Here is a 22,927-nt window from a genome sequence, read left to right as displayed (position 1 = left end):
ACTATGGCCAAGACTAGCCTCAGATTGTGCTGTCCTCAGAAGGACTGCTTTAGCCCCTTAAGTACCGGATTACAGTCACGGACCCGCATCCCTGTTCAGAAGTGGTTTTTACCATTTTGGAAAACAATAAGTGGGGGTCAGAATCTGTAGGGCAATGGTGGCGCTTGCCTAGCAGCAGGAGAGCCTGGTTTCAGTCCCCACTGCCCATTCCCAGAATAAATAGTAGTTATGTAAGGTGATAGAAAGTTAATTAGCTTCAATATGATGAATTCTTTGAAATGTCTACATACGTGAAAGACTAAGTTGAATACTTTAAGTATACGTGATATTAAGCTGTCAAATATAATTTAATAAATTTGGCAAGGAGGGAGGAGAAAAATAACTCCATCAGATTTGCATTTTACACAGTTCAGTCTTCCTGTCATTAAAATGTCTGCTCCTCGGGCCCTTTGCTGTATTTTTGACTCACATTGAGTGTTGTCCTACAGTCAGTTTATCTCACAGCTTCTGTTTCTATTTCCGTATCTGCCGTCCAGACCTCTCTGCTGGGCTCTGACCCCATTTTCTTCACTGCCAATTAGAGTCTCTTCTCTGGAAATGCAACACACTTCTAGAATGATAGTTGCCATTTATTTTCCTTCCATATTTTGCATATGTTTTGTTGTCTTGCACCTAAAACAATGGTAGTGGGTACTGTTATCTTTTAACTTGTCCCGAAATACAAAGCTCAGAATCATCTGGACCTTTTTTCTCTCGTATGTTCCTAGCTTTACAAGTACTTTCTGTATCATACCTAGTATGCATTGCTCTCAACTCTGTTCCATTCCACTCTTGCTAATGCTTTTGTTCAAGTACAGCCTGTCTCCTTTACACCAGAGCAGCGGCCTGTTACTCATTTGCCATGCCACCTCCAACCGTGTGTCCAGTAGAGGAAGAAGACTGAGGAGACTGCCCTTTCTAAATTTCAAACTGGATCCAAGGTCCACACACAGCTCTGCAAGAATTCATCAGACCTCTTCCGCTCTTCCTCTCTCCTCCTTCCTCTCACTCTCTCTCACTCTTCTTCTGTTCTTCCTCTCTCTCTCTCCCTCTCTCACTCTCTCTCTCTGTCTCTCTCTCCCTCTCTCCCTCTCTCCCTCTCTCCCTCTCTCCCTCTCTTCCTCTCTTCCTCTCTTCCTCTCCTGGCTTGACACGATAAAAAAAAAAAAAAAAAAAAAGAATTCATCAGACTTCGTAGCTGTAAACTCTTACAGTAAAAACAACTTATAAGGACCCCATTCTTTTTTTGCATCTTTATTCTTAGCTCTTTGCTTTCTCACAGTCTCTAAATTTATTAGGCTTGCAGGTTCCAGTAGCCCCACGCTTAAAGGGAATGAGAGCGGGTGTTTCTTAAAGAGATATTTCTAACATCCCTCTTTGTTGTACAGATATATTTCATGTTTATTTGTTCTTTTCATGATTTACACAATAGTTTTAAAGTAGAAAAGAGGAAATTTTGATCCATTGCTAGTAAGTAATAATTGATTATTACAACTGTACAATTATACTCAATGTGATTTAAGTGATTCCTTTTAAGAATGAGTCTACTTTATGATATAAAATCTCAGGCTGTAGATTTAAGAAAGAAGGCCCATATCAAAAGACAAGCCTCGACACAGTGACTTAAGATAGTTAAGCATTTGGTGGCCTAATTAGAAGAATGGAAGGTAAAATGTTGAAATGATATCCTTGCCTGACTATAGGATTTCAAATGTCAGCTCATTCTTATCTTAGATCTCAAAAAACCATCCTTTCTTCCTATCTCATTCTTAACAAAACTCATTCCATTTCATTTCCAAAATGTGCAAATACATTATAATGCTATAGGGTTTGAACTAAATGTTTCATTTATTTAAAAACAATTAAACCTTGCAATATGGGGTTACTTGTTCTGTTAACTAGTGAGTATGATAGAATAGCAAGAAATTATGTGGCACATGCACCAAGTATGTCTGTGTGCCTGTGTCTGTGTGTGCATGTATGTATGCCTGGGTATATGTGTATAGGTCTCTGTGAGTGTGTGTGTGTGTGTGTGTGTGTGTGTCTGCATGCATGTGTATGTATCTGTGTATATGTGTGTATAAGTGTGTATGTGTATGTCTGCATGCCTGTGTATCTGTGTGTGTACGTAAGTGTAATTGTGTTTGTGTGTCTATGTGTGTTGTTAAGATATAATGGATATTCAGTTCCTGCCTGCAATAAATTAAACAAAATTATAGGCTGGCCAAAAATTGCTTCTCAGACTGATTATGCCTTTTCTAATATCGATAGTGATTTTACAGTAAAAATGTACACTTCTGAAGTTAAGATGGGAGCACAATTCATTTCACTGGGCTCTGTAAAACATAACATTATCAACTCTTTCGTGATGTTTCCCTCATCGTATATCGGGCTGTCCTGAAGAAATAAACCTCCACTTGCCTTCATGACAGGAGATAATAAATTGGCTGATATAATTCAGTTGAGATGTTGAAAACTGCATTGAAAATAATGGGGCATAACATTTTAGGGTTAACATTTATTCATAGATGATGCAATTAAATAAAGCAGGCATTAACTTCAAGGTCAGTCAGTAAAGTAATAAAATTGAATATTTTAATTGAATTGTAATCGTTTCCCATTGATACATGCAACTAAAGTAAAATGGATGTCAGCTCTGCAAATTATAGTTCTTCCTCCTAATTAATTTCTTAATTCTGCATGGAGCTACCCAGTGCCTAGGCCTTGTTGTGGGTTTATTCACCCACCCATCTTCTATCAGGGAATGTCTGTGTGATGTGATTAAACGGTTAGATGTCAGAATTTATAGTCAATCTTTGCCTGTACTTTGGAGAAAATCTTGTTAGTAACTTAAGATCTCATGCCTGTGAATTAAAGCATTCTTGAAATGAAATGACATCCTACATCGCCTGGACTGTCATCTTCTTCGTTAATATTTTATTTCTTTATACCACTATTTATATCAACATTAATAAATGGCTCAGTGAATAAAGTTCTTAGGAGACATGAGTACATTGAGGTGGCATTCCATAACTGGCCATTTGAGGAGATAAAATAAAAAGATTCTGTGAGATTGAAGAGAAGCACAGTTAGTGTATTTTCACGACCTAGACTTCACTAGAAAACAGTCACTAAGTGGGATAAATCTGAAGAAAAATTGTCTCTCAGACGAAGTATGATGAATTGAAGCTTCTGAATAAAGTTTGCATTGAAAGAGCCCATGAGCTATTCTCGTTTCTTCATAATGCTCCCGAGGTGTTTAATGTAATGTAGGTTTACAGAGAGAAACAAAAGAGTAATCAGAGAGATGTTTCACTTACACTGACTGTGTTGAGTATGGGTACTGTTTCATTTTGCTTTGTTCTGTTCTGTTGCTTAAGAAAGAGAATATTGTACCTTTTAGACCAGGTTCATCAGTAATTAAATAATTACCTAAAATTTTAATAATTGACTGTATGATGTGAATTTGAACATTACCAAATTTTTGCTATTCATATACTTTTAAATAGTTCCACATCTTAGCATCATTTCAGCATGAACAAAGCTGTATTTCAGGGTTGCTCTTTAGATACAGTGGATTCTTCTTCCAGGAAAGCAAACAAGTTAAATGAAGAAATGATTCATAGCTTTCAAAATTTGTGTTTAATTTCAACTCAAACATTGACTTGATTATTTTTAGAATTTCTAAAGAAGTCCAATGATAAATTAATTTATTGATATTAATCTGACCCTGTATTTCAGTTCTCAATTATAAACATTCTTGAATATCAGAATTCTCTATGCATAACATCCAGTTAGAAATTCCTAGAAGGATTAGAGGAGGGAAACCATAATCAGGATATATTGTGTAAGAAAATAATCTATTTTCAATAAAAGAAAATCTTAAACCCAAAATTTAAATTAAAAAAAAAACAGAACAAAGATCTTATCACTGCATATTTATTGCAAACTAGATAGTAACTTTATACATTTAAGGGGATCCATTTTACCAGATATTTATTTTTAAAACCATTCTTCATGATTAAAAGTAAACTATATACAGATTGTACTTGCAATAATAAAATGTTTCTAAAATAAAAATTTAGAAAACTATGTGAAACTGTAAGAAAATTAAGAATTCAATTATATTGGGTTTTCATTTACATGTTATTAATTATGGAGTCATTGATGCTCTAAAAATTAAGACTTTATTGGGAGCTCTTTTGTATCTGAATATTTTGGTTAATAGGACAGGTGGTCTTCCTTCCACATTCACTACTAATAATACCCTTGTAGGAAAGCCAGGACTGCTTTAAAGACATCAAAGACATAAAGAAAGTGGCTTAGGCCACTGCCTTCTCAAGAACAATAGCTTCAATCCCTAGAGGTCCCTGGCTGTTATCCAAGAAATGTTTTCTAAAAACAACCTGAAATGCATCTCATCTAGGTAGTAATCATGAGGTCCCTAATGACTTGTCACTTTCTAATGAACAGAAAAAATGAAGCAAATGCAGAATTCACTCAGATGGAGTTCTCTTCCAGGCTGCAGGAGTAACCTAAGAGGACATTATTGAGAACAACACATTGGCCTGACATAAGGATTACTATATACAGTGTTTAATGTAGACAGATCTATACAGAAAAATACCTAGACTGCCATATTGAATTGAGAAAGTTTAACTTCTAAAATTGGGATGTTTATTGGTAAAGAATGATACTCTATTTAAATAGGCACATTATTTTGAGAGCAGCTATGATTTAATTTCATAATATGAGTGTATGCATATTGAACAATTAACTGAATTAATAGTATAAGTGTAACAGTTTATCCTCTTTTCCATTCTTATTTTATAATTGCATTTGAAATTAAAATAAAATAAGCATAAGACAGAAAAATCACATTATATACTGTCTTTAAATAAAATAAACCACACCAAATAATATGCTGAGGTTTTCTATTTCTTTTTTTTTTTAATTACTTCTTTTTTTTTTTTTTTTTACAATCCAGCCATTGCCCCCTCCAGGTCCACCCTCACACACTTCCTCATCTCATTCCTCCTCCCCCCTGTCTCCAAGAGGATGTCCCCCCACCCACCAAACCTCCCCAGTCCCTGGAGCCTCAAGTCTCTTTAGGGGTTGGTGCATCTCCCACTGATTCCAGGCTGGGTAGTCCTCTGCTGTGTATGTGGCAGGAGTTGGGGGTGCTCATATCAGTTGGCATATGCTGCCTGCTTGGTGCCTCAGTGTCTGAGATCTCAGAGGTGGGTTAGTTGAGACTGCTGGTCTTCCTATGGGGTCACCCTCCTCCTCAGCTTCTTCCAGCCTTTCCCTAATTCAGCCCCAGGGGTCCCCATATGCATTCAGCCCAATGGTTAGTTGTAAGTATCCCTGTCTGTCTCAGTCAGCTGCTTGTTGGAACTCTCAGAGGACAGCCATGCCAGGCTCCTGTCTGTAAACACACTATGGCACTGTATTTCCTTTCTTTCAAATTATACTGCTTTCATCTTCTTTACAGTTCCCCGAATTGAGAAGTCACACTAAAGGAAGTACCTTTCTACTGACACAACTGTAATAAAGTAAAACTGATTTTTAGGGGAAAGAAAGCAACTATCCCAGGGAAATAGAGAAGTAAATTCTGGAAAAGTAAATTTTTGCTTTAACATCAAAACAACTTACAATATATATATATACATTGCTTTCCTGGGTAAGGAGGGGTCAAGGGAAGGAAATGTGCTTTTACAGCTCTAAACTGACACCTAGAAAAATCTCACCTTTCTTGACAGGCTTGGATCCTGATAAGCATCTTGGAAAAACCCTGGGTGAAATGGAACCTTATCTTTTAGAGGTAAGAACTCATCTTCCTCTTTAAAATATCAGCATCTAAATGAGGAAAGTAGTACCATGGCATAGTGACTCAAAGAATGATTTTTGTTTCAGAAAAATTTAGATGCATTCTTTTTTTTTTTTTTTTATTAACTTGAGTATTTCTTATATACATTTCGAGTGTTATTCCCTTTCCCGGTTTCCGGGCAAACATCCCCCTAATCCCTCCCCCTCCCCTTCTTTATGGGTGTTCCCCTCCCCATCCTCCCCCCATTGCCGCCCTCCCCCAAACAATCTAGTTCACTGGGGATTCAGTCTTAGCAGGACCCAGGGCTTCCTCTTCCACAGGTGCTCTTACTAGGATATTCATTGCTACCTATGAGGTCAGAGTCCAGGGTCAGTCCATGTATAGTCTTTAGGTAGTGGCTTAGTCCCTGGAAGCTCTGGTTGCTTGGCATTGTTGTACATATGGGGTCTTGAGCCCCTTCAAGCTCTTCCAGTTCTTTCTCTGATTCCTTCAACGGGGATCCTATTCTCAGTTCAGTGGTTTGCTGCTGGCATTCGCCTCTGTATTTGCTGTATTCTGGCTGTGTCTCTCAGGAGCGATCTACATCCGGCTCCTGTCGGCCTGCACTTCTTTGACTCATCCATCTTGTCTAATTGGATGGCTGTATATGTATGGGCCACATGTGGGGCAGGCTCTGAATGGGTGTTCCTTCTGTGTCTGTTTTAATCTTTGCCTCTCTCTTCCCTACCAAGGGTATTCTTGTTCCCCTTTTAAAGAAGGAGTGAAGCATTCACATTTTGATCATCCTTCTTGAGTTTCATGTGTTCTAGGCATCTAGGGTAATTCAAGCATTTAGGCTAATAGCCACTTATCAATGAGTGCATACCATGTGTGTTTTTCTGTGATTGGGTTACCTCACTCACGATGATATTTTCCAGTTCCAACCATTTGCCTACGAATTTCATAAAGTCATTGTTTTTGATCGCTGAGTAATATTCCATTGTGTAGATGTACCACATTTTCTGTATCCATTCCTCTGTTGAAGGGCATCTGGGTTCTTTCCAGCTTCTGGCTATTATAAATAAGGCTGCAATGAACATAGTGGAGCACGTGTCTTTTTTATATGTTGGGGCATCTTTTGGGTATATGCCCAAGAGATGTATAGCTGGATCCTCAGGCAGTTCAATGTCCAATTTTCTGAGGAACCTCCAGACTGATTTCCAGAATGGTTGTACCAGTCTGCAATCCCACCAACAATGGAGGAGTGTTCCTCTTTCTCCACATCCTCACCAAGATGCATTCATTTTATGACTGGTGAAAGGTTAAAACTTCATAGTGTGTCTAGATGTGTGCTTAAAATGAGGTAACACAAGGTGGAAGGAGTGTGTCATTGCAGGAGTGAGTGAGATCAGAGGAAAGTGCTCTGGGGACCTTTGCTCATGTTCTCATGGACCACATGCACCACATGCACCGCAGGCTTAGCATGCGCCCGCAGGTGCCACATGCACCCCAGTGCTGTGGAGCTGAAGCACCTGTGGCCTATCTGCCTGTGGCACGGGAGTGGAAACTCCTGGAGGTTATTAAATCTAGTCCTCTTTACAACAATGAATGAACTGGCCAAGAAGCAAAGGGATTATCCCAACATTTCAAATAGCCTCCCTCATCCTACCACTCTCAAGTTCTACGTGTGTTCTACATACTAAAATAATACTTGTTTTCATTATTCCTTTCTGTTATCTCTATTGGATTATATTGGAGATTGGGGGCAGAGTTTGGGTTTGATGCAGCATTGATAACTGAAGCAGTGGTATTGTTAGAATATGAGGTTTTTACCTACAGTAAAGATGTAGATACACAATAATTTTCTGAGAAGAGAAGAGCTCTGCTAAGTATTTTGTATAATAGCTCAGTTCCTTGCTGTTGTCTCTGGGTGTAGTCAGGGACAGTTGCCATGAGCTGCTACATTCCACAATAACTTTATAGGTTTCATATTGGTTTTGGAATTGTTTGTAATTGATTATTTTGTGGTTTATCAAAATATACCAAATGCATAAAAGTTCCTAAAATACTAATTCCTTCTGGTTAATAAAACTAAGCACTTGTAATGTGCCAGTCAGATAGTAAAGATTCAAAGGGAAATGAAACATGTATATAGTTATAACAAATTATGTTCAGTTTTTAGAGAAATTGGTGTCATTTGAGTTTATATCTGGTTGCTTTCTGTGTTCATTTGGCGTCTTCTTCCAACCATTGATGGCCCTAGTTCTTTCTGCACTTATGTCTTGTCACTGCCACCAGACTGAAATTAGCTCCCTTCTCTCCCAAAGCAATACTGGTATATAATGAAGTCAGTTTCTAGCAAGTGAAAGAAAAGAAATGAGAGACTGTGGCTTTGACAAAAGAAGTTCTCACAAGTCCTCTCTGAATTTTGATATTATAAATTGAAGGGCTGAAGAAAAGCCAATTAAATAGGGTGGCTGTAGATAATAGCACTGTGCTGTTTGTGAGCCTGAAAGGAAGGAATTTAAATGATTTACATAAAAACATAACTAAATGAAAAGAAAGGTGTGTTTACCATTATTAAAATATTTTATAATATATACTTATTTTGAAATATTACCATACCCCGTTAATATGTCCCATTGTGTGCTTCTATTTCAAAAGGTGATTTTAATTCTGAGAGAAAAATAAAATGCACATAAAGTTTTAGGAAGTGTCAAGATGTTGGTTAGAGGTAAACCTGAGTATAGTTTGGCATTTTAATGTTTAGTTAGAAGAATTAAAATAAGGGAAGAAACAGAGGAACAAAGGCCCCAGTAGCCTACTTCAGGTAACAAGCTTGAGTCCTATTGTACGCACAGGTGGATGCTGCTAGACGGAGTAGAGCCGCTGGTCCTGAAGTAGCTGCTGGTACTACTCCAGGGTTTGTCTAGTACTCAAACACAAAAATGCCATATAGGCTATGTGATTATACACGTATATATATGAAACTTTGTGAATTTTATATAAAATTTAGGGCTTTCTCTAGAATATCCTATTGTGTATGTTCAAAGTTGTCAAAATCTGAAATGTGAAACACTTTCAGATATTCAGTTTATACCAAGACATGAGGCAGAAGCTATGGATTTCCAGACATCGCTCTCCTTCCTTCAGAGTTTGTCTTGCCAGACGCTTGTGGGCAGATTCACACCACATAGTGACAAGTTTCAAATACTGAATTGAGGATTAACTACCTAAACAACGAGATGTAAAGGAAGTCTTTGAGGAAGAGGAAACCGTTATTAGTACCTGACTGCTGTATTTAAAGAGAAGCAGTAAGAGCAGTCATGTTAGTTACAAGCTGCCCCAATCTGTAGCCCTCACAGTTTTGTGAATGTTTATTGCAGAGGCACTCTTGATCTCCAATGCACAGGATTTTTGGAGTTTGAATATTAAGTATGTTCAGAATCAGCCCATGTTCCCAGTTCTGCGCTGAGATGGGAAGTAACAGACTGAATACTTGGCATTTTAATGTTTCCTTGGAGAAAGAAAAGTAAAAGAAGAAATTAGGGAACTGAGGGAAGAAAAGCCCTATTAACCTGCAAGGGAGAAAGCAGTGGGATTCCTAATGCAGGCACAGGTAGGAACTGCCAGATGGGACAGGCCACCGCCCAGAGTAACTGCTGAAAGATCTTAAACAAATTTGATGATGGGTCAAATTTACCTGGGCACTGGCCACCAAGTAAATCAATGTGAATGAAGATTCATTAGCAGGAAGGCGTGCAGAGACAAGAAGAAACTTGATCTAAACAAAGTTAAATGGGTGCTGATAGATCCGTAAGGAGAAGGTGAAATGGAAAGGTAGGCCCAGTCTTGCAATGCCTTCAGAGATGGGCAAACAGCTTAGAATAAGAAATAAGATTTAGAGGTCTCTTCAGCTGCAGTCCCTGCTATTAAAGAAAACTGAGGAAATACAGTGTAGCAGCAGTATTCATAGATTAGGAATGAAAAAACTAGAAGACCATGAAACTGTTACAGGAAACAGATGTGACATAGAACTACATAGAAATATTGTGATGGGAAGATGAAAATGACATTGGCATCAAACTTTCCACAGGCTGGGAAAATCAACAGTCACTCACATACAGTGAAGGAAATCAGAAGCACTTGTTACTGTAGAAGGCAGCAGGGGTTAGAGACAAAAACAAGGCAAGCTTGATTTTTACACAGACTGGATTTTTATGTCATAACTTATAACCTGGATGAAGATGTTTTTAACCAATGAAGTTGTAGATTGAGATGGTTGGACAGAGGGCTATGGTTGGTCATCAGTGTACCTCAGAGAGTCAGACAATGTCTGACTCCTTGTGCACCTCAGTTCTCCATATAAAACACATGGAGAATGCTGCTCTCCCTCTGGCCCACTACATGGACTCTGTTTTCTCTGGCATTTGAGCTGTAAGCTAACTCACTACTTGCTGCATACCATTGCTAAGTGGTCTGTGCATGGCTGGTTAATTATCTGACAAACCTATGAGGATGGTAGTATGAGTACTTCATTTTCAGATGAAGATTCACTTCTGAGGAGGGCTTTTTCAAGGTCACATAACTGGGAATATCAGCAATAGAAGTTATGTCTAAGTCCCAACTGATCTAAGAGCATACATTGCATTCTGCTCACGAGTCATTTTGAAGTGTAACTAAATAAAAGTAGCAATATCTGAGAAGAACAAGTAATATAGGCAGTGCTATTATCAAGAGGAGAACAGCATCCATCAGTGATGGCAGAAGCCAGGAGATTCATGCATAAGACAAAAGAGTATACTACAAAGAGCCATGGTGGGGTATCTGTACCTATAAACTTCAGTAGAGGAGAGTCTTCAGAAATGGAATAATGTGGAAGCCCATGGAAGGCTATCAGGGAGACATGAGAGGTGAACAATGTGACAGGCCATAGAAATTAGAAAACTACAAACAAGTTAGGTCCTCGCACACACATTTTGAGCAGTGAGTAGACTACTACCCACCCAGTTTCCTCGTGTAAAAAGGTGGGAACTTTCCTTACCTCATAACCATTCCGTTAATCATTCATGTTGATGGCATTCAAAAGCGGATGTCTCAAAACAAGGTACTTTGACATTTGAGCAGAGCTAAAGCAGGAAGGTCACTCTGACCTTTGGTATTCTCCCTGGAGCAGACAATGAAGGAGTACTTTGACCTTCCTCTAACGTAAGTGTGAGACTTCCATTGCAGATGTGCCCTCACTGTACCTGGAGGAAGGAAACATCATGTAGATGCCCAGGAAAGAACCCAAACAGATAGATGGATAGCGTGCTGTTCTTGTAGGATGTGTTTGTCTGCTCATGCTGCTAACCTCGGTATCTGAATAGTAGTTGTAGGTCCCAATAAACAAGTAAATCTCTGAATCAATCTATGCAACGTGGAATTATATATTAGAATACCATTTATAGATGAAATTGTAGTGCTTTGTAAAAACCTCATGTTCTTCTGTACGTGAGAGTGAAAGAGAAGCTCATTCGATTTGGCTATCTGCATCTTTGATGTCAAAATGAATAAAAGCTAATGAGATTTATTTGAAAACAAGGCATCATGACTTAATAAGAAAGCTTTACAACTAATGTTAATACTCTCCGCTAAGGGGATAAAAACATAAACATGGGAGCTTTAAGCCCTTTAACTTTGTTCTGTAGTTACTCATCTACAAATAACATTATTGTAAATGTGCATAAATAAATAGGTGTGCCCCTAAAACAGATTCTTGTTTCTTTTTTTAATTGGATATTTTTTATTTGCATTTCAAATGTTAACCCCTTTCTCAGTTTCCTGTTCATAAACCCCCATCCCCTCTGCCCTTCTTCTATGAGGGTATTCACACACCTACCCACCTACCCCTTCCTGCCTCCCGGCCCTGACATTCTCCTACACTGGGGGGTCCAGCCTTGGCAGGGCTAAGGGATTCTCCTCTCATTGGTGCCCAACAAGGCCATCTTCTGCTACATATACAGCTGGAGCCATGGGTCTGTTCATGTGTACTCTTTGGATGGTGGTTTAGTCCCTGGGAGCTCTGGTTGGTTGGTATTGTTGTTCTTATGGGGTTGCAAACCCCTTCAGCTCCTTCAATCCTTTCTCTGACTCTTCCTATGGGGATCCATAGGGCATCTACCTCTGTATCATGCTCTGGCAGAGCCTCTCAGGAGACAGCTATATCAGGCTTCTATCAGTCTGCACTTCTTGGCATCAGCAATATTGTCTGGGTTTGGTAGCTATATGTATATGGGCTGGATCCCCAGTTGGGGATGGCCTTTCCTTCAGTCTCTGCCCCAAACTTTGTCTCCATATCCCCTCCTGTAAATACTTTTGTTCCCCCTTCTAAGAAGGACTGAAGCTTCCACACTTTGGTTATCCTTCTTCTTGAGCTTCATATGATCTGTGGATTGTATCTTGGGTAATCCAAGCTTTTGGGCTAATATCCACTTATCAGTGAGTGCATATTATATGTGTTTTTTGTGATTGGGTTACCTCACTCAGGATGATATTTTCTAGTTCCATCCATTTGCCTATGAATTTCATGAAGTCATTGTTTTTAATAGCTGAGTAAACCTCCAGATGGATTTCCAGAGTGATTGTACCAGCTTGCAATCCCACCAACAATGGAGGAGTGTTCCTCTTTCTCCACATCCTCTCCAGCATCTGTTGTCACCTGAGTTTTCTATCTTAGCCATTCTGACTGGTGTGAGGTAGGGTTGTTTTGATTTGCATTTGCCTTATGACTAAGTTTGTTGAACATTTCTTTAGTACTTCTTAGCCATTCGATATTCCTCAGTTGAGAATTCTTTGTTTAGCTCTGTACCCCATTTTTTAATAGGATTATTTGATTCTCTAGAGAATCACTTCTTCAGTTCTTTGTATGTATTGGATGTTACCCTCTTGAGACACATGTCTTTAAAAAAGGTAATTTTCTGTAACCTGCAATAGATTTTCAAATCAGTATCCTGCATTGGTATTCAGGAGAGAATAGCTTGATAAATGAGTGTTTTGAGAACATCATTTATTTTTATTTTTCTTTACTCCTCCTGATTCTCAGCTCTCTAAGAAGTATGGTGTCCATGTGTGTGGAGAAGGTGGGGAGTATGAGACGTTCACATTGGACTGCCCTCTGTTCAAGAAGAAGATCGTTGTGTAAGATGCCATTTCACCATCGCCCCTTTTCCTAAATACATGGGATAGAAGCCACCAGCACTTAGCTTGAGGCAGCTTTGGCTGTAAGAAATAGAACGTGTCCTCTAAGTTCACAAACACTCAATTTGTTTAATCCCAAGGAAGTTGTGTGAATACGTAAATCAATACCTGACAAGACGAGGCCTTCATAGAAGGCTGTAAACTTTTTAGACATTGCACTTTCGTTTACTTGCTGATTACGGCCTGCAGTAAAACTAGTGCCTACACACTGACACTTTTATCCTTTCATGAAGTGTGAATTGCCTGTATTATTTATCTCTCATTACAGCTGCATTTGATAAACTGCCACATCAGTAGCCTGTGGGTTCCATTAACTCTGTCCTCTTTTTCCTCTTTCTTGGCTTTAACATGTTAGAATGATGGCACTAGACGTTTCTCTTCAGTTGTTGGGGTTATTTTTACATATAAACTTGATTTTGAAGGTGACGTGGTTTATGATGAGTACTATGGCACCTCCACCAGGAATTGAAGAATTAGTATAATGAAGGCCAGGACCTTTGTCTGCTTCATCACTTTATTAACTGTCTCTGTCGTGCTGCACATCCTGTCTGACAGAGGAAGATTTCTTCCATTTGTTGCTCTTGGGTTTGCTTTTTCTCCTTAGCTCAAGCTTCTTGGAAAAGATTGTTAAAATTATACTTGATTGAATGAGCAGCTTTGATCTTTTCAACATTCAGACTTGAATTCTTTGGACAATTAATGAGTAAGGGAATAATCTAGGACCATTAAGATTAAAACGGTTTCATTCCCAACTCCAGCGTTCTTCATTCTTGCTTTCATGTTCTTCAAACATCTTTGGCATTAATAATTAACATACCACTGACTTGTCATTTTTTATGGAGCACCTAATGTTTCCATCAAATTCTGCAGGTCACTATTGATACCCATTGTTTCTACCTTTATAAGTTTGAAGTGAAAATATATCTTTGTGTTAGCTATGGTACAAGATAGCAAAGTTATTACGTAGAAGTTTATAGATAGAGATTTTTAATGGCTGTGCTAATCACAAAGAATTTTGTAAACAGGAAATGTACTTCCATGAAACACTCTCTCCCTCTCTCCCTCCCTCCCTCCCTCTCTCTCTCTCCCTCCCTCCCTCCCTCCCTCCCTCCCTCTCTCTCTCTCTCTCTCTCTCCCTCCATCCCTCCCTCCCTCTCCCTCTCTCCCTCCCTCCCTCCCTCCCTCTCTCTCTTCCTTTGTCTCTGTCTTCTCTTCCCCCTTCCCTCCCTCTTTTCCTCCTTTCTTTCCTATCTTTCTGTGTGTGTCTGTGTGTATGTGTGTGTGAGTACATGAGTGCATGTGTGCATACGTGAAAGTTCACATATATAAGAGAGAGGGAAAGAGAGAGAGATGAGAGATGTAAAGAGGTGTAGACATGCATAACACAGCATGCATGTAGATGTCAGAATCACGTGTGGCAGTGGGTTCTCCTTCCACCCGCATGCTATCTCTATAATCTTTCTCCTTCCCATTTTATCTGGCAACATATTTGCATTGATTAATCAATAAAAGTTCATTGTACCTTTTCATCAAAAACTTGGTTCTTTAAAGGATCAATGTTTATAAGTTGTTTTTCTTTTAATGTTATCTTTTTAATGTGAGGGTTCATATTTAGTAGTAAAGATTCATGAATATATATTGAGTTTTTAATCATCATCTATTGGCATTGCATAACTTTCTAATCAGAAAAACTGGATTCAAGTATGTTTTACACTGACCTCGAGAAGTTAAAGACAGAGTCTAGAGAGGTGGCTCCCCTCTGCTGTTCAGAGCTGTACACACAGCTCTTGCAAAGAACCCAAGTTCAGTTCCCAGCAATAACATCTGGCAGCTTAGAGCTGCCTGTAACCCCAGACCTCCACAGGCGTTGTCGTCGTGTGCACACAGACACACAAAATATACACTTTTAAAATAAAATAGAAACATAAAAAGAATTTTAACTTAAAAAATTAGGGTCAAAATAATAGATCTGCAGAGATGGTTCGGCAGTTAAGAGCACTTGCTGCTCTACCAGAGGATCCAGGTTCCATTCCCAGAATCCACATGGTGGCCCAAAACCATGTGTAACTCCAGTTACAGGGGCTCTTACGCCTTTTTCTGGACTCTTACATTTACCAGGCATGCACATGGTACATATGTACAGACTAAACATTCATATACAGAAAATTAATATAAATGAAGTTTTTTTTAAAAAAAAAAAAAAGGAGTTAAAGATTACCTTTGCAATTCTGCCATGGTCAGAAATTCTAAGATTAATATGTGCAATGGAAGTAATTCGTGAGAAATTAGATGAGGAATATCTATCTCTGCATTTTCAGTTGAAATGTAGACCATTATCTCCATCTCAGTAACAAAAATCACTGTTTATATAATTTTACAAATAATCTTAATTATTTATAAGTTCTTTACAGGGCATCTTTATTAAAACCTCAGTTAATTTACGTGTATCCATATGGTGGCCGCAAGCAGTTCATACCATATTACCTGAAGGTACTAATTACCTCTCTTACAGTCTGTGTATTAGCATGGTCGTATGGTGCAGAGTTCAGCCAGAGCCCCTCAGAGGCAGCAGCAGCTTGCTTTTGTGATGGGTGGCTTAGGCAATGCCCAATTCACTGATTCGGTTGCCTCTTCAAAGTAATTTATTTTTTAAAGATTATTATTATACCACCCTCCATTTCCAATTTATGGACACCATTCTCATTAGTGTTGTTATAAAACCCTCTCTCTGTGTGTGTGTCTCTCTCTCTGTCTCTGCCTCCCCCACTACCTACACACACACACAGACACACACGCGCGCGCTGAAGACCAAGGGTGACTGAACACCTGCAGTCTCCAAATCATTCAGTTTGATGGAAACTGAGTATGAGCTGTGTGTCCCTTTCCATAGGAAAAGCAACAGTGTTTCTCAGCATTGAAGGATTGCAGGTCTCTTCTCAGCAGGAGGAGTGAGAAGGTTCAGGGATGTTTATGCTAAGTATCCTAAACTGTGTGTGTTGCAGGGACACTTCTGAGGCAGTCATCCATTCAGCCGATGCATTTGCACCTGTGGCTTATCTGCGGCTCTCAGGGCTGCACTTGGAAGAGAAGGTCAGTAAATCTCAGATTGCAGTGATTTCAAGGCAAGTGAGAGGTATATATTAGTTCTGTTATATGATACTCTTAACACAGTGGTTCTCAACCTGTGGACCATAACATCCCCTCCCCCAGAGGACACAGGAAAAATGTCTTGCATATCAGATATTTACAGTACAATTCACTCAAAATTGCAGTTATGGAGTAGCAAGAAAATAACTATATGAGAAGCTGAAGGGGTTTGCAACCCCATAAGCACAACCATACCAACCAACCAGAGATCCCAGGGTCTAAACCACCACCCAAAGAGTACACATGGACTGACCCATGGCTCCAGCTGCATATGTAGCAGAGGATGGCCTTGTTGGGCATCAATGGGAGGAGAAGCCCTTGGAGAATGCCAAGGCTGGATGTCCCAGTGTAGGGGAATGTCAGGGCAGGGGGTGGGAAGGGATGTGTGGGAAGGTGGGTGGGTGAACCCCTTCATAGAAGGGGGAGAGGGAATGGGATGGGGATTCATGGACAGGAAACTGAGAAAGGGGATAACATTTGAAATGTAAATAAAAAATATCCAATAATTTAAAAAATAATTTTATGGTTGAGGTCACTACAACAGTAGGCAATAGAGCAGGAAAAGAAATAAATTTGCTTAGTTAATAACTAATACCTTTACAAATGCTTTTAGTACTAAGAATGTTCTGTAACACAAGACATTTCTAAAGAGATTGAAGGTTAGTTTTAAAAATGATAAATACTAAGAAAACATGACAGTATAAAAACCAGTAGTAAGCCATCTAGTGTGGTAATTTGGTTGTAATACATAAGCATTTGTATTACATAACACTTAATAGTTAATTGAATTTTTATTGTACAGGGATGGGGGAAGAGAGGAAAAATTTTCTGAAACAATAAAGGAAGCTGTAAGTGAGAAAAGGTGAAACATTAGACGAAGTGCAATGAAATCAAACAGGAGTTTTAAGGGAAGTACAGAGCAGGTGATCAGGACGGAGCAGATGCCTGTCAGTCTGTCTTTGGAGGTAGGTGAAGATCAGTGTTAGATCTTTGTATGAAAGACCCAGAGAAGTTACCCTCTGCTTTCAAGTGAAGTTCTGTGAAGAAGAGTCATGATAGGAAACAGAAATAATTGGAAAAGGTCTTATGTCCTGTTTTCTTCCCCACTTCCTGAGGCACTTTTGCAGCTGCATGTGTGTTACATGGAATCACGGTGACATTTTCAGAGTATGCAGCATCTCTAAAAATAGAATGAAAACTGGTCCCCACACCTCAGGGTAAGTCAGTAAGAGAGAGCAATGACTAGGCCCAGCAAGATGACAATTACAAGAGAAAACATTGCCATCAAACCCTGAGAAACATAATACACAAACACGCACAAATAAATAATTATTATGCATGCCACTTCCCACAAAGTTAATGATGAATAAGATGAAAACCAATATAATATTAGACTAGACTAAAGGTAAACATTTATAACCTTTTATCAAAAATTAGTAACATCACAGAATGGCATTATTCCATTAAACACCTTCTGAATTCACTAGGAGGAAACCTTCCCTCTTCTCCTTTTGGTTCCATGAGCACAGGTAAGAACCTAGTACACTAATCTCCTACTTATGCATTCCTCCATTTGAAATTTAGCTTCACCCAGTAGCTCCCTGGGGTTCTCTGGTACTTCCTTGGACTTCGCAGGCCATTAGCCCACTGTAGATAACTATTGTTTCTTTATGATTTGATTTACTGACATTAACAAATATGTCATATTTGCCTTTTTTTTTTGTAGGTGTCTTCAGTACCTGGGGATGATGAAACAACTAGTTATATACACAATTCTTAATATTTATACTGCATTTTAAAAATTATTATGACCTACTTTTCTTTTTACAATTTTTAATTCTTAAAAAATATTGGAAACATTGAATAATTGGGAGAATTTCAGTGAACTCTTCTCTGATTTTGCCATTTCTTCAACTTGCTTTCTTCTACAAACATAATTTATTTTTTATTCCTATTAGATTATTATTATATCACCCATCACTTTCCTCAGAACCCTACTATATACCCCTCCTTGCTCCTTTTCAAATTTATGGACACCATTTTCATTACTGTTGTTATAAAACCCTCTCACTGTGTCTCACTCTCTGTCTCTGCACTCTCCTCCTCCCACGCCTTACACACACACACACACACACACACACACACACACACACACACACACACACTTTCCTAAATACATAAATACAACCTGTCCAGACTGTATAGCATTGCCTATATTGTGTTGTCAGGGTTGGCCATTTGCTGTTGGATAACCAAGTGGTATGCTCTTCCCCCATGGGTTTTCCCATCCACTTTAGCATGTCCGTCAGTGCTCTCACTGTTTAGCTCATGTTTAGGGAGCCATGATAAGCCTTCACGGGTGCAGTTTCTGAGGCTCCTGGGAGAAGCAAACTCCCTGGTCCTCTGGCTCTCACAGTCCTCTCTCCCCTTTACTCTCATGTTGGGAACTAGTCTCTTGGCCTTTGTGTGGCGGGCCCCTGTATTTCCTTTGATTCCTCTCCAGCCCTCTTCATTTAGCATTTCCTTGTCATACTTTTTTCTCCCCTCTTTTTCCCACCCCATGTCCTGAAAAGAGGTATCAGAAAATGAAGACCCTGATCTTTGTACTTAGCTCATTGTAATCACGTGTCATTGTAATCACGTGTCACTGCAGTAATTTCTCTTTTCTATTTTTTTATATAATCATTCAAAATGTTATTCATCATTGGATAATTAGAAAGATTATCATAAGTGGCTGGTTATTTTATGATTGATTTTAAAGAAATTTTAAGTATCACTTATGAATACCTAATATATATTTTTTTAAAAACTATTTTTCTAGAATAATTTTATGTTCACTGCAAAACTGAATGGAAAAGCACAAAGTGCCCATGCTTATTTTTTGTGCCACTGGAACACCATCTGCCTCATATCGGCATACTATACCAGAGAGGTATTTTGTAACTGATAAACCCTCGTTGCTAGATCCTTATCAAAGGTGCATCTTTAACCAGAAATGGTGGTTGCCCCTGTAATTCCAGAACTTGAGAAGTTGAAGCAGGAGCTGTGCTGTGAGATGTGGCCTGGATCACCTTGTCTCAAAAACAAACAAAAACATCATAGTTTGTACAAAGTCTCACAATTGTGGTTTTACATTCCATGGGATTTAACAAATGTTCAAAACCGTAGATGCATCGTTATCCCCCTATAACACAATAGTTCTGCTGTCTTAATAATCCTGTGTGCTCCACCTATTCATCCTTCTGTCTGCTCCAGCCCCTCCCTGGCAACCACTGATCTCTCTGCTCTCTAGTTTTGCAACTTTGAGGATATCATGTGGTAGCAATCCTTAACTTATTAGTACGTGTTTTGATTCCCTTGTTTCTCATTATGGTTGTTTCTACTTTTTGTCGAGTATGAATAAAGCTGCTATCAATATTCATGTATAAGTTTTATGAGAATATCAGTTCATTTGTATAAAACCGAAGAGCATAAATACCTGATCAGCAATATTCTAGGTTTATCTCCATTGCTATGATATACATTCTGATAAAGAAACAAAACAACCTGGTGGAGGAAGGGTTATGTGGCTTACAAGTCTCGATTAGCGTCTGTCATTAAGGGCAAATGGCTGGAAGTCATTGCAGCCACGGTACTGAGCAATGACCTCCTTTATGTTTCACTTCCATGTATCTCTTACATATCTCATAGTCCTATCAATCTCTCTTTTAAAGTTGTGCCTTCCCAAACTCATTCGTTTTCCACTTATAGCAGTGGTTCTCAACCTTCCTAATACTGCAGCTTTGAATACAGTTCCTCATGTCATGGTGACCTCCAACCATAGAATCATTTTTGTTGCTACCTTATAACTATAATTTTGCTACTGTTTGTAATAATAATGTAAATATGTTTTCTGATGAACTAAGGCATACCTTGTGAAAGAATCATTAGACCCCCCCAGAAAAAAGAGTCAAGACACACAAGTTGAGAACCACTGCTTTATAGTGTTCAGATTCCTGCGCAAAATCCCACAATACTTGTACAATGTTTTCTACACTAATAAGATCATATCTATAACTGGACACCACATGTCATAATGCTCAGAGGTCTTTCATTACTCTTGGTCTCAGGGCTCCGTATAAACATTCTTACTTAGAACAAATTGATGCTCCCTTGTGTTGCCACAACTTTCTGCCTTCCTTGATCTTTTTAAACTGTTTACACCCCACCCATAGCCAGTATTGAATTTTGATAGTCACATTTAACCACACAAGTTAAATTGCCCCAAACCTTTCTTCACTTTCTGTGGCAACTTTATTCAGTTACTTAAGCATTTGTCATTTCTGCTGCTCTGCAGATTTTTTGTAAATCAATCCTTTTTCATTTTCTTCTCATTTGAGTCATCTATAAGATCTAAGAATACCAGATAAAATCTTGAAAATATCTTTTAATGAACTATCATTTTTCAAACCCCATTTTTTCTTCATTAAGAGTTTCCATTGAATATTACAAACAGATGTTTACATCACTTTCTTCTGTTATTATTGGACAAAAGTATGTAAGAAAACTAGTGTGCAAAATACAAAATATAGAGATTAGTAGTGCACATTATAAATAAATCATTTAGACACTCACTCAACTTATCAAATGATAACTTTTAATAATTTACTTAAATTTTACATTGTTATATAATAAGTTATTGATTTAAATATTAAAGTGATGCCAATTAGATATGAAGTCCCAAACAATATAACTGAATAATAGAAAGACCTGGGTTAAAATTTGGGAAATCAATATTTAAGTTTCTTTAGGTTCCAGTCTTTATTGCTTATGGCAAATTTGATACTAAAATGTATCATATATCATACAATGACAAGCTCGAGAAAATGAAAAGTACAAAGATTTACATAAGTCACCTAAAAGATCAGATCAAAATGCCTAAAATTTAACCAAAGAATCAGGCTTTTTCTTGTAACTATTCAAATACCCATCTCACCCATTCCTCTTTGTGGAAAACAGGATTCAAATTAATTTTTTGGGAAAAAATTGTACATTAAGCAAACAAACAAACAAACAAAGATTGGGAACTGGAGAGGTGGTGTAGCAGTTAAGAGCACTCATCTTCCACACAGCCTGGGTTCAGTTCCAAGCACTCACATGACAGCTCACCACCACCATAACTTCAATTCCAGAGAGTCTGACACCCTCTTCTGACCTCCACTAGCACCATATATACATCTGGTATACAGACATGCATTCAAAGAAAATACTCATACACTTAAATGGCTAGAATTTTCAGTGGTCACAGAAATTTCATCTCAATTTCATTACTTACCCCTAATACCAGTTCATCCTTAATTTTGCTTTCTTTGAAAATAGCCTTATAGTACTAATATATATTTGTGGCACAATGCTTACCTTTGTCTTTTGCTGAAAAGTTCTCGTGGACATGATTTTTCCAACAACTTGTAACTTTTAAAACCATCACCATTCTCAGCCCAATTTTGTTTGTTTGTTTTATTTTATTGTTTGGCATTAGATCAACTATATCATCAAATATCTAAAAAGTAACATTAAACTGCCTCTGTTCTAATTTTTCTTGACATATATCTATCACTATAATGCTTTGCAAAATTATTATGTTTATATGACAATTGTAGTGAATATGGTCAAGATAATTCTAGGTTAGCATTTTGTTAAAGTTTCTGCCTGGTAATAATGTTGCCCATTGCTCATTACAGTGGAAGATACTGCTAGGTTTGCTAATCTGAACTAACATGGCTTTGGTATACTGATGTTTGAAGATGAAGAGTAACATTTAAATTAGGGACCTATTTTTTTAATAGCAATTGGAGTAGAGTTTTCAGTGCATATATGAATGAAAATCATACCCCAAGTATACCATTGCCAGATTTACATTGGATTTTTTAGGAAGAGAGAAAGAAGTTGAACTCTTTAAATTTCCATAATTTTAACTCATTTAAAAGCCTTACTTTAAATTAAAAATAATTACAAAACTTACCTGGGAATAAAGTAGTATAGTATATTCTACTTCTTAATACACACTTAGTAATATTCTATAAGAGCCCTTTAGACTTTAACCAGAACTCAAGTGAAAAAGTACCCACTAGAGTTGAAGTCTCACTGACTCTGAAGTAGCATCTAAGAAGACACTTATGGGGAGAAAATGTCACATATAAAAGATGATGGACATCTGGGGACAGCAGGCCTCTTGCATATGTCATACAATGGAATTCCTTTTGCCACTCATAAAAACCAGTATACTATCAAAGATCCTTTTCACACCAGGACACTTTCTCTCAGTGTCACTTCAGACTAAATAGTAAGGTATCAAATGAGCAAGGTACTTAGAGTCCTTAAAATCGGACCAAATGAACCAACTTGCTTGTTGAAGTAGATCACTCAGGCATTGCAGTCACCTAGGCTTGGAGTCTTCATACATTTTGTCCCTAATCAGTGAGGAAGCATAAAATACCAGAGTTAGAAAGTCTAGGCAGCTAATGAACATTTCTTATGCCCTGGATATATGGAAGGTTTACCAACCAGGGAAGGGAAATTTAAAAAAAAAAGGGGGTGGGGGGTTGTCCTTCACTGCTGTTCTTCCCTTTTCTCTTTTTTTCTTTACTCTGGCTATGAGGTTACATATTGTTATTTTAAAGAAATTGGGTTCTTATTGATTCTTTTTCAAGTATC

General features: G+C 38.2%; 1 protein-coding gene across 2 annotated transcripts in view; it reads left to right on the top strand.

Annotated features, from left to right (window-relative positions):
- The window catches only part of Dph6 (diphthamine biosynthesis 6), a 130,939-nt gene extending 111,280 nt beyond the window's left edge, over positions 1–19,659 (top strand). The window contains exons 6-10 of one of the 2 annotated variants that reach the window (XM_087653300.1): positions 5,802–5,863; positions 12,933–13,027; positions 16,090–16,177; positions 17,722–17,763; positions 17,961–19,659. In XM_087653300.1, coding sequence (XP_087509426.1) covers positions 5,802–5,863; positions 12,933–13,027; positions 16,090–16,177; positions 17,722–17,757 — 281 coding nt within the window. In that variant the 3' untranslated portion in view covers positions 17,758–17,763; positions 17,961–19,659. 2 annotated transcript variants of the gene reach the window in all.
- The last annotated feature ends 3,268 nt before the right edge of the window (positions 19,660–22,927 follow it).

This window comes from Rattus norvegicus, chromosome 3 (assembly GCF_021556685.1).
Source record: "Rattus norvegicus strain SHRSP/BbbUtx chromosome 3, alternate assembly SHRSP_T2T, whole genome shotgun sequence".
Classification (NCBI taxonomy): domain Eukaryota; kingdom Metazoa; phylum Chordata; class Mammalia; order Rodentia; family Muridae; genus Rattus; species Rattus norvegicus.
Note: the sequence above shows the minus strand (reverse complement) of the source record. Positions and strands in the feature narration are given on the sequence as shown.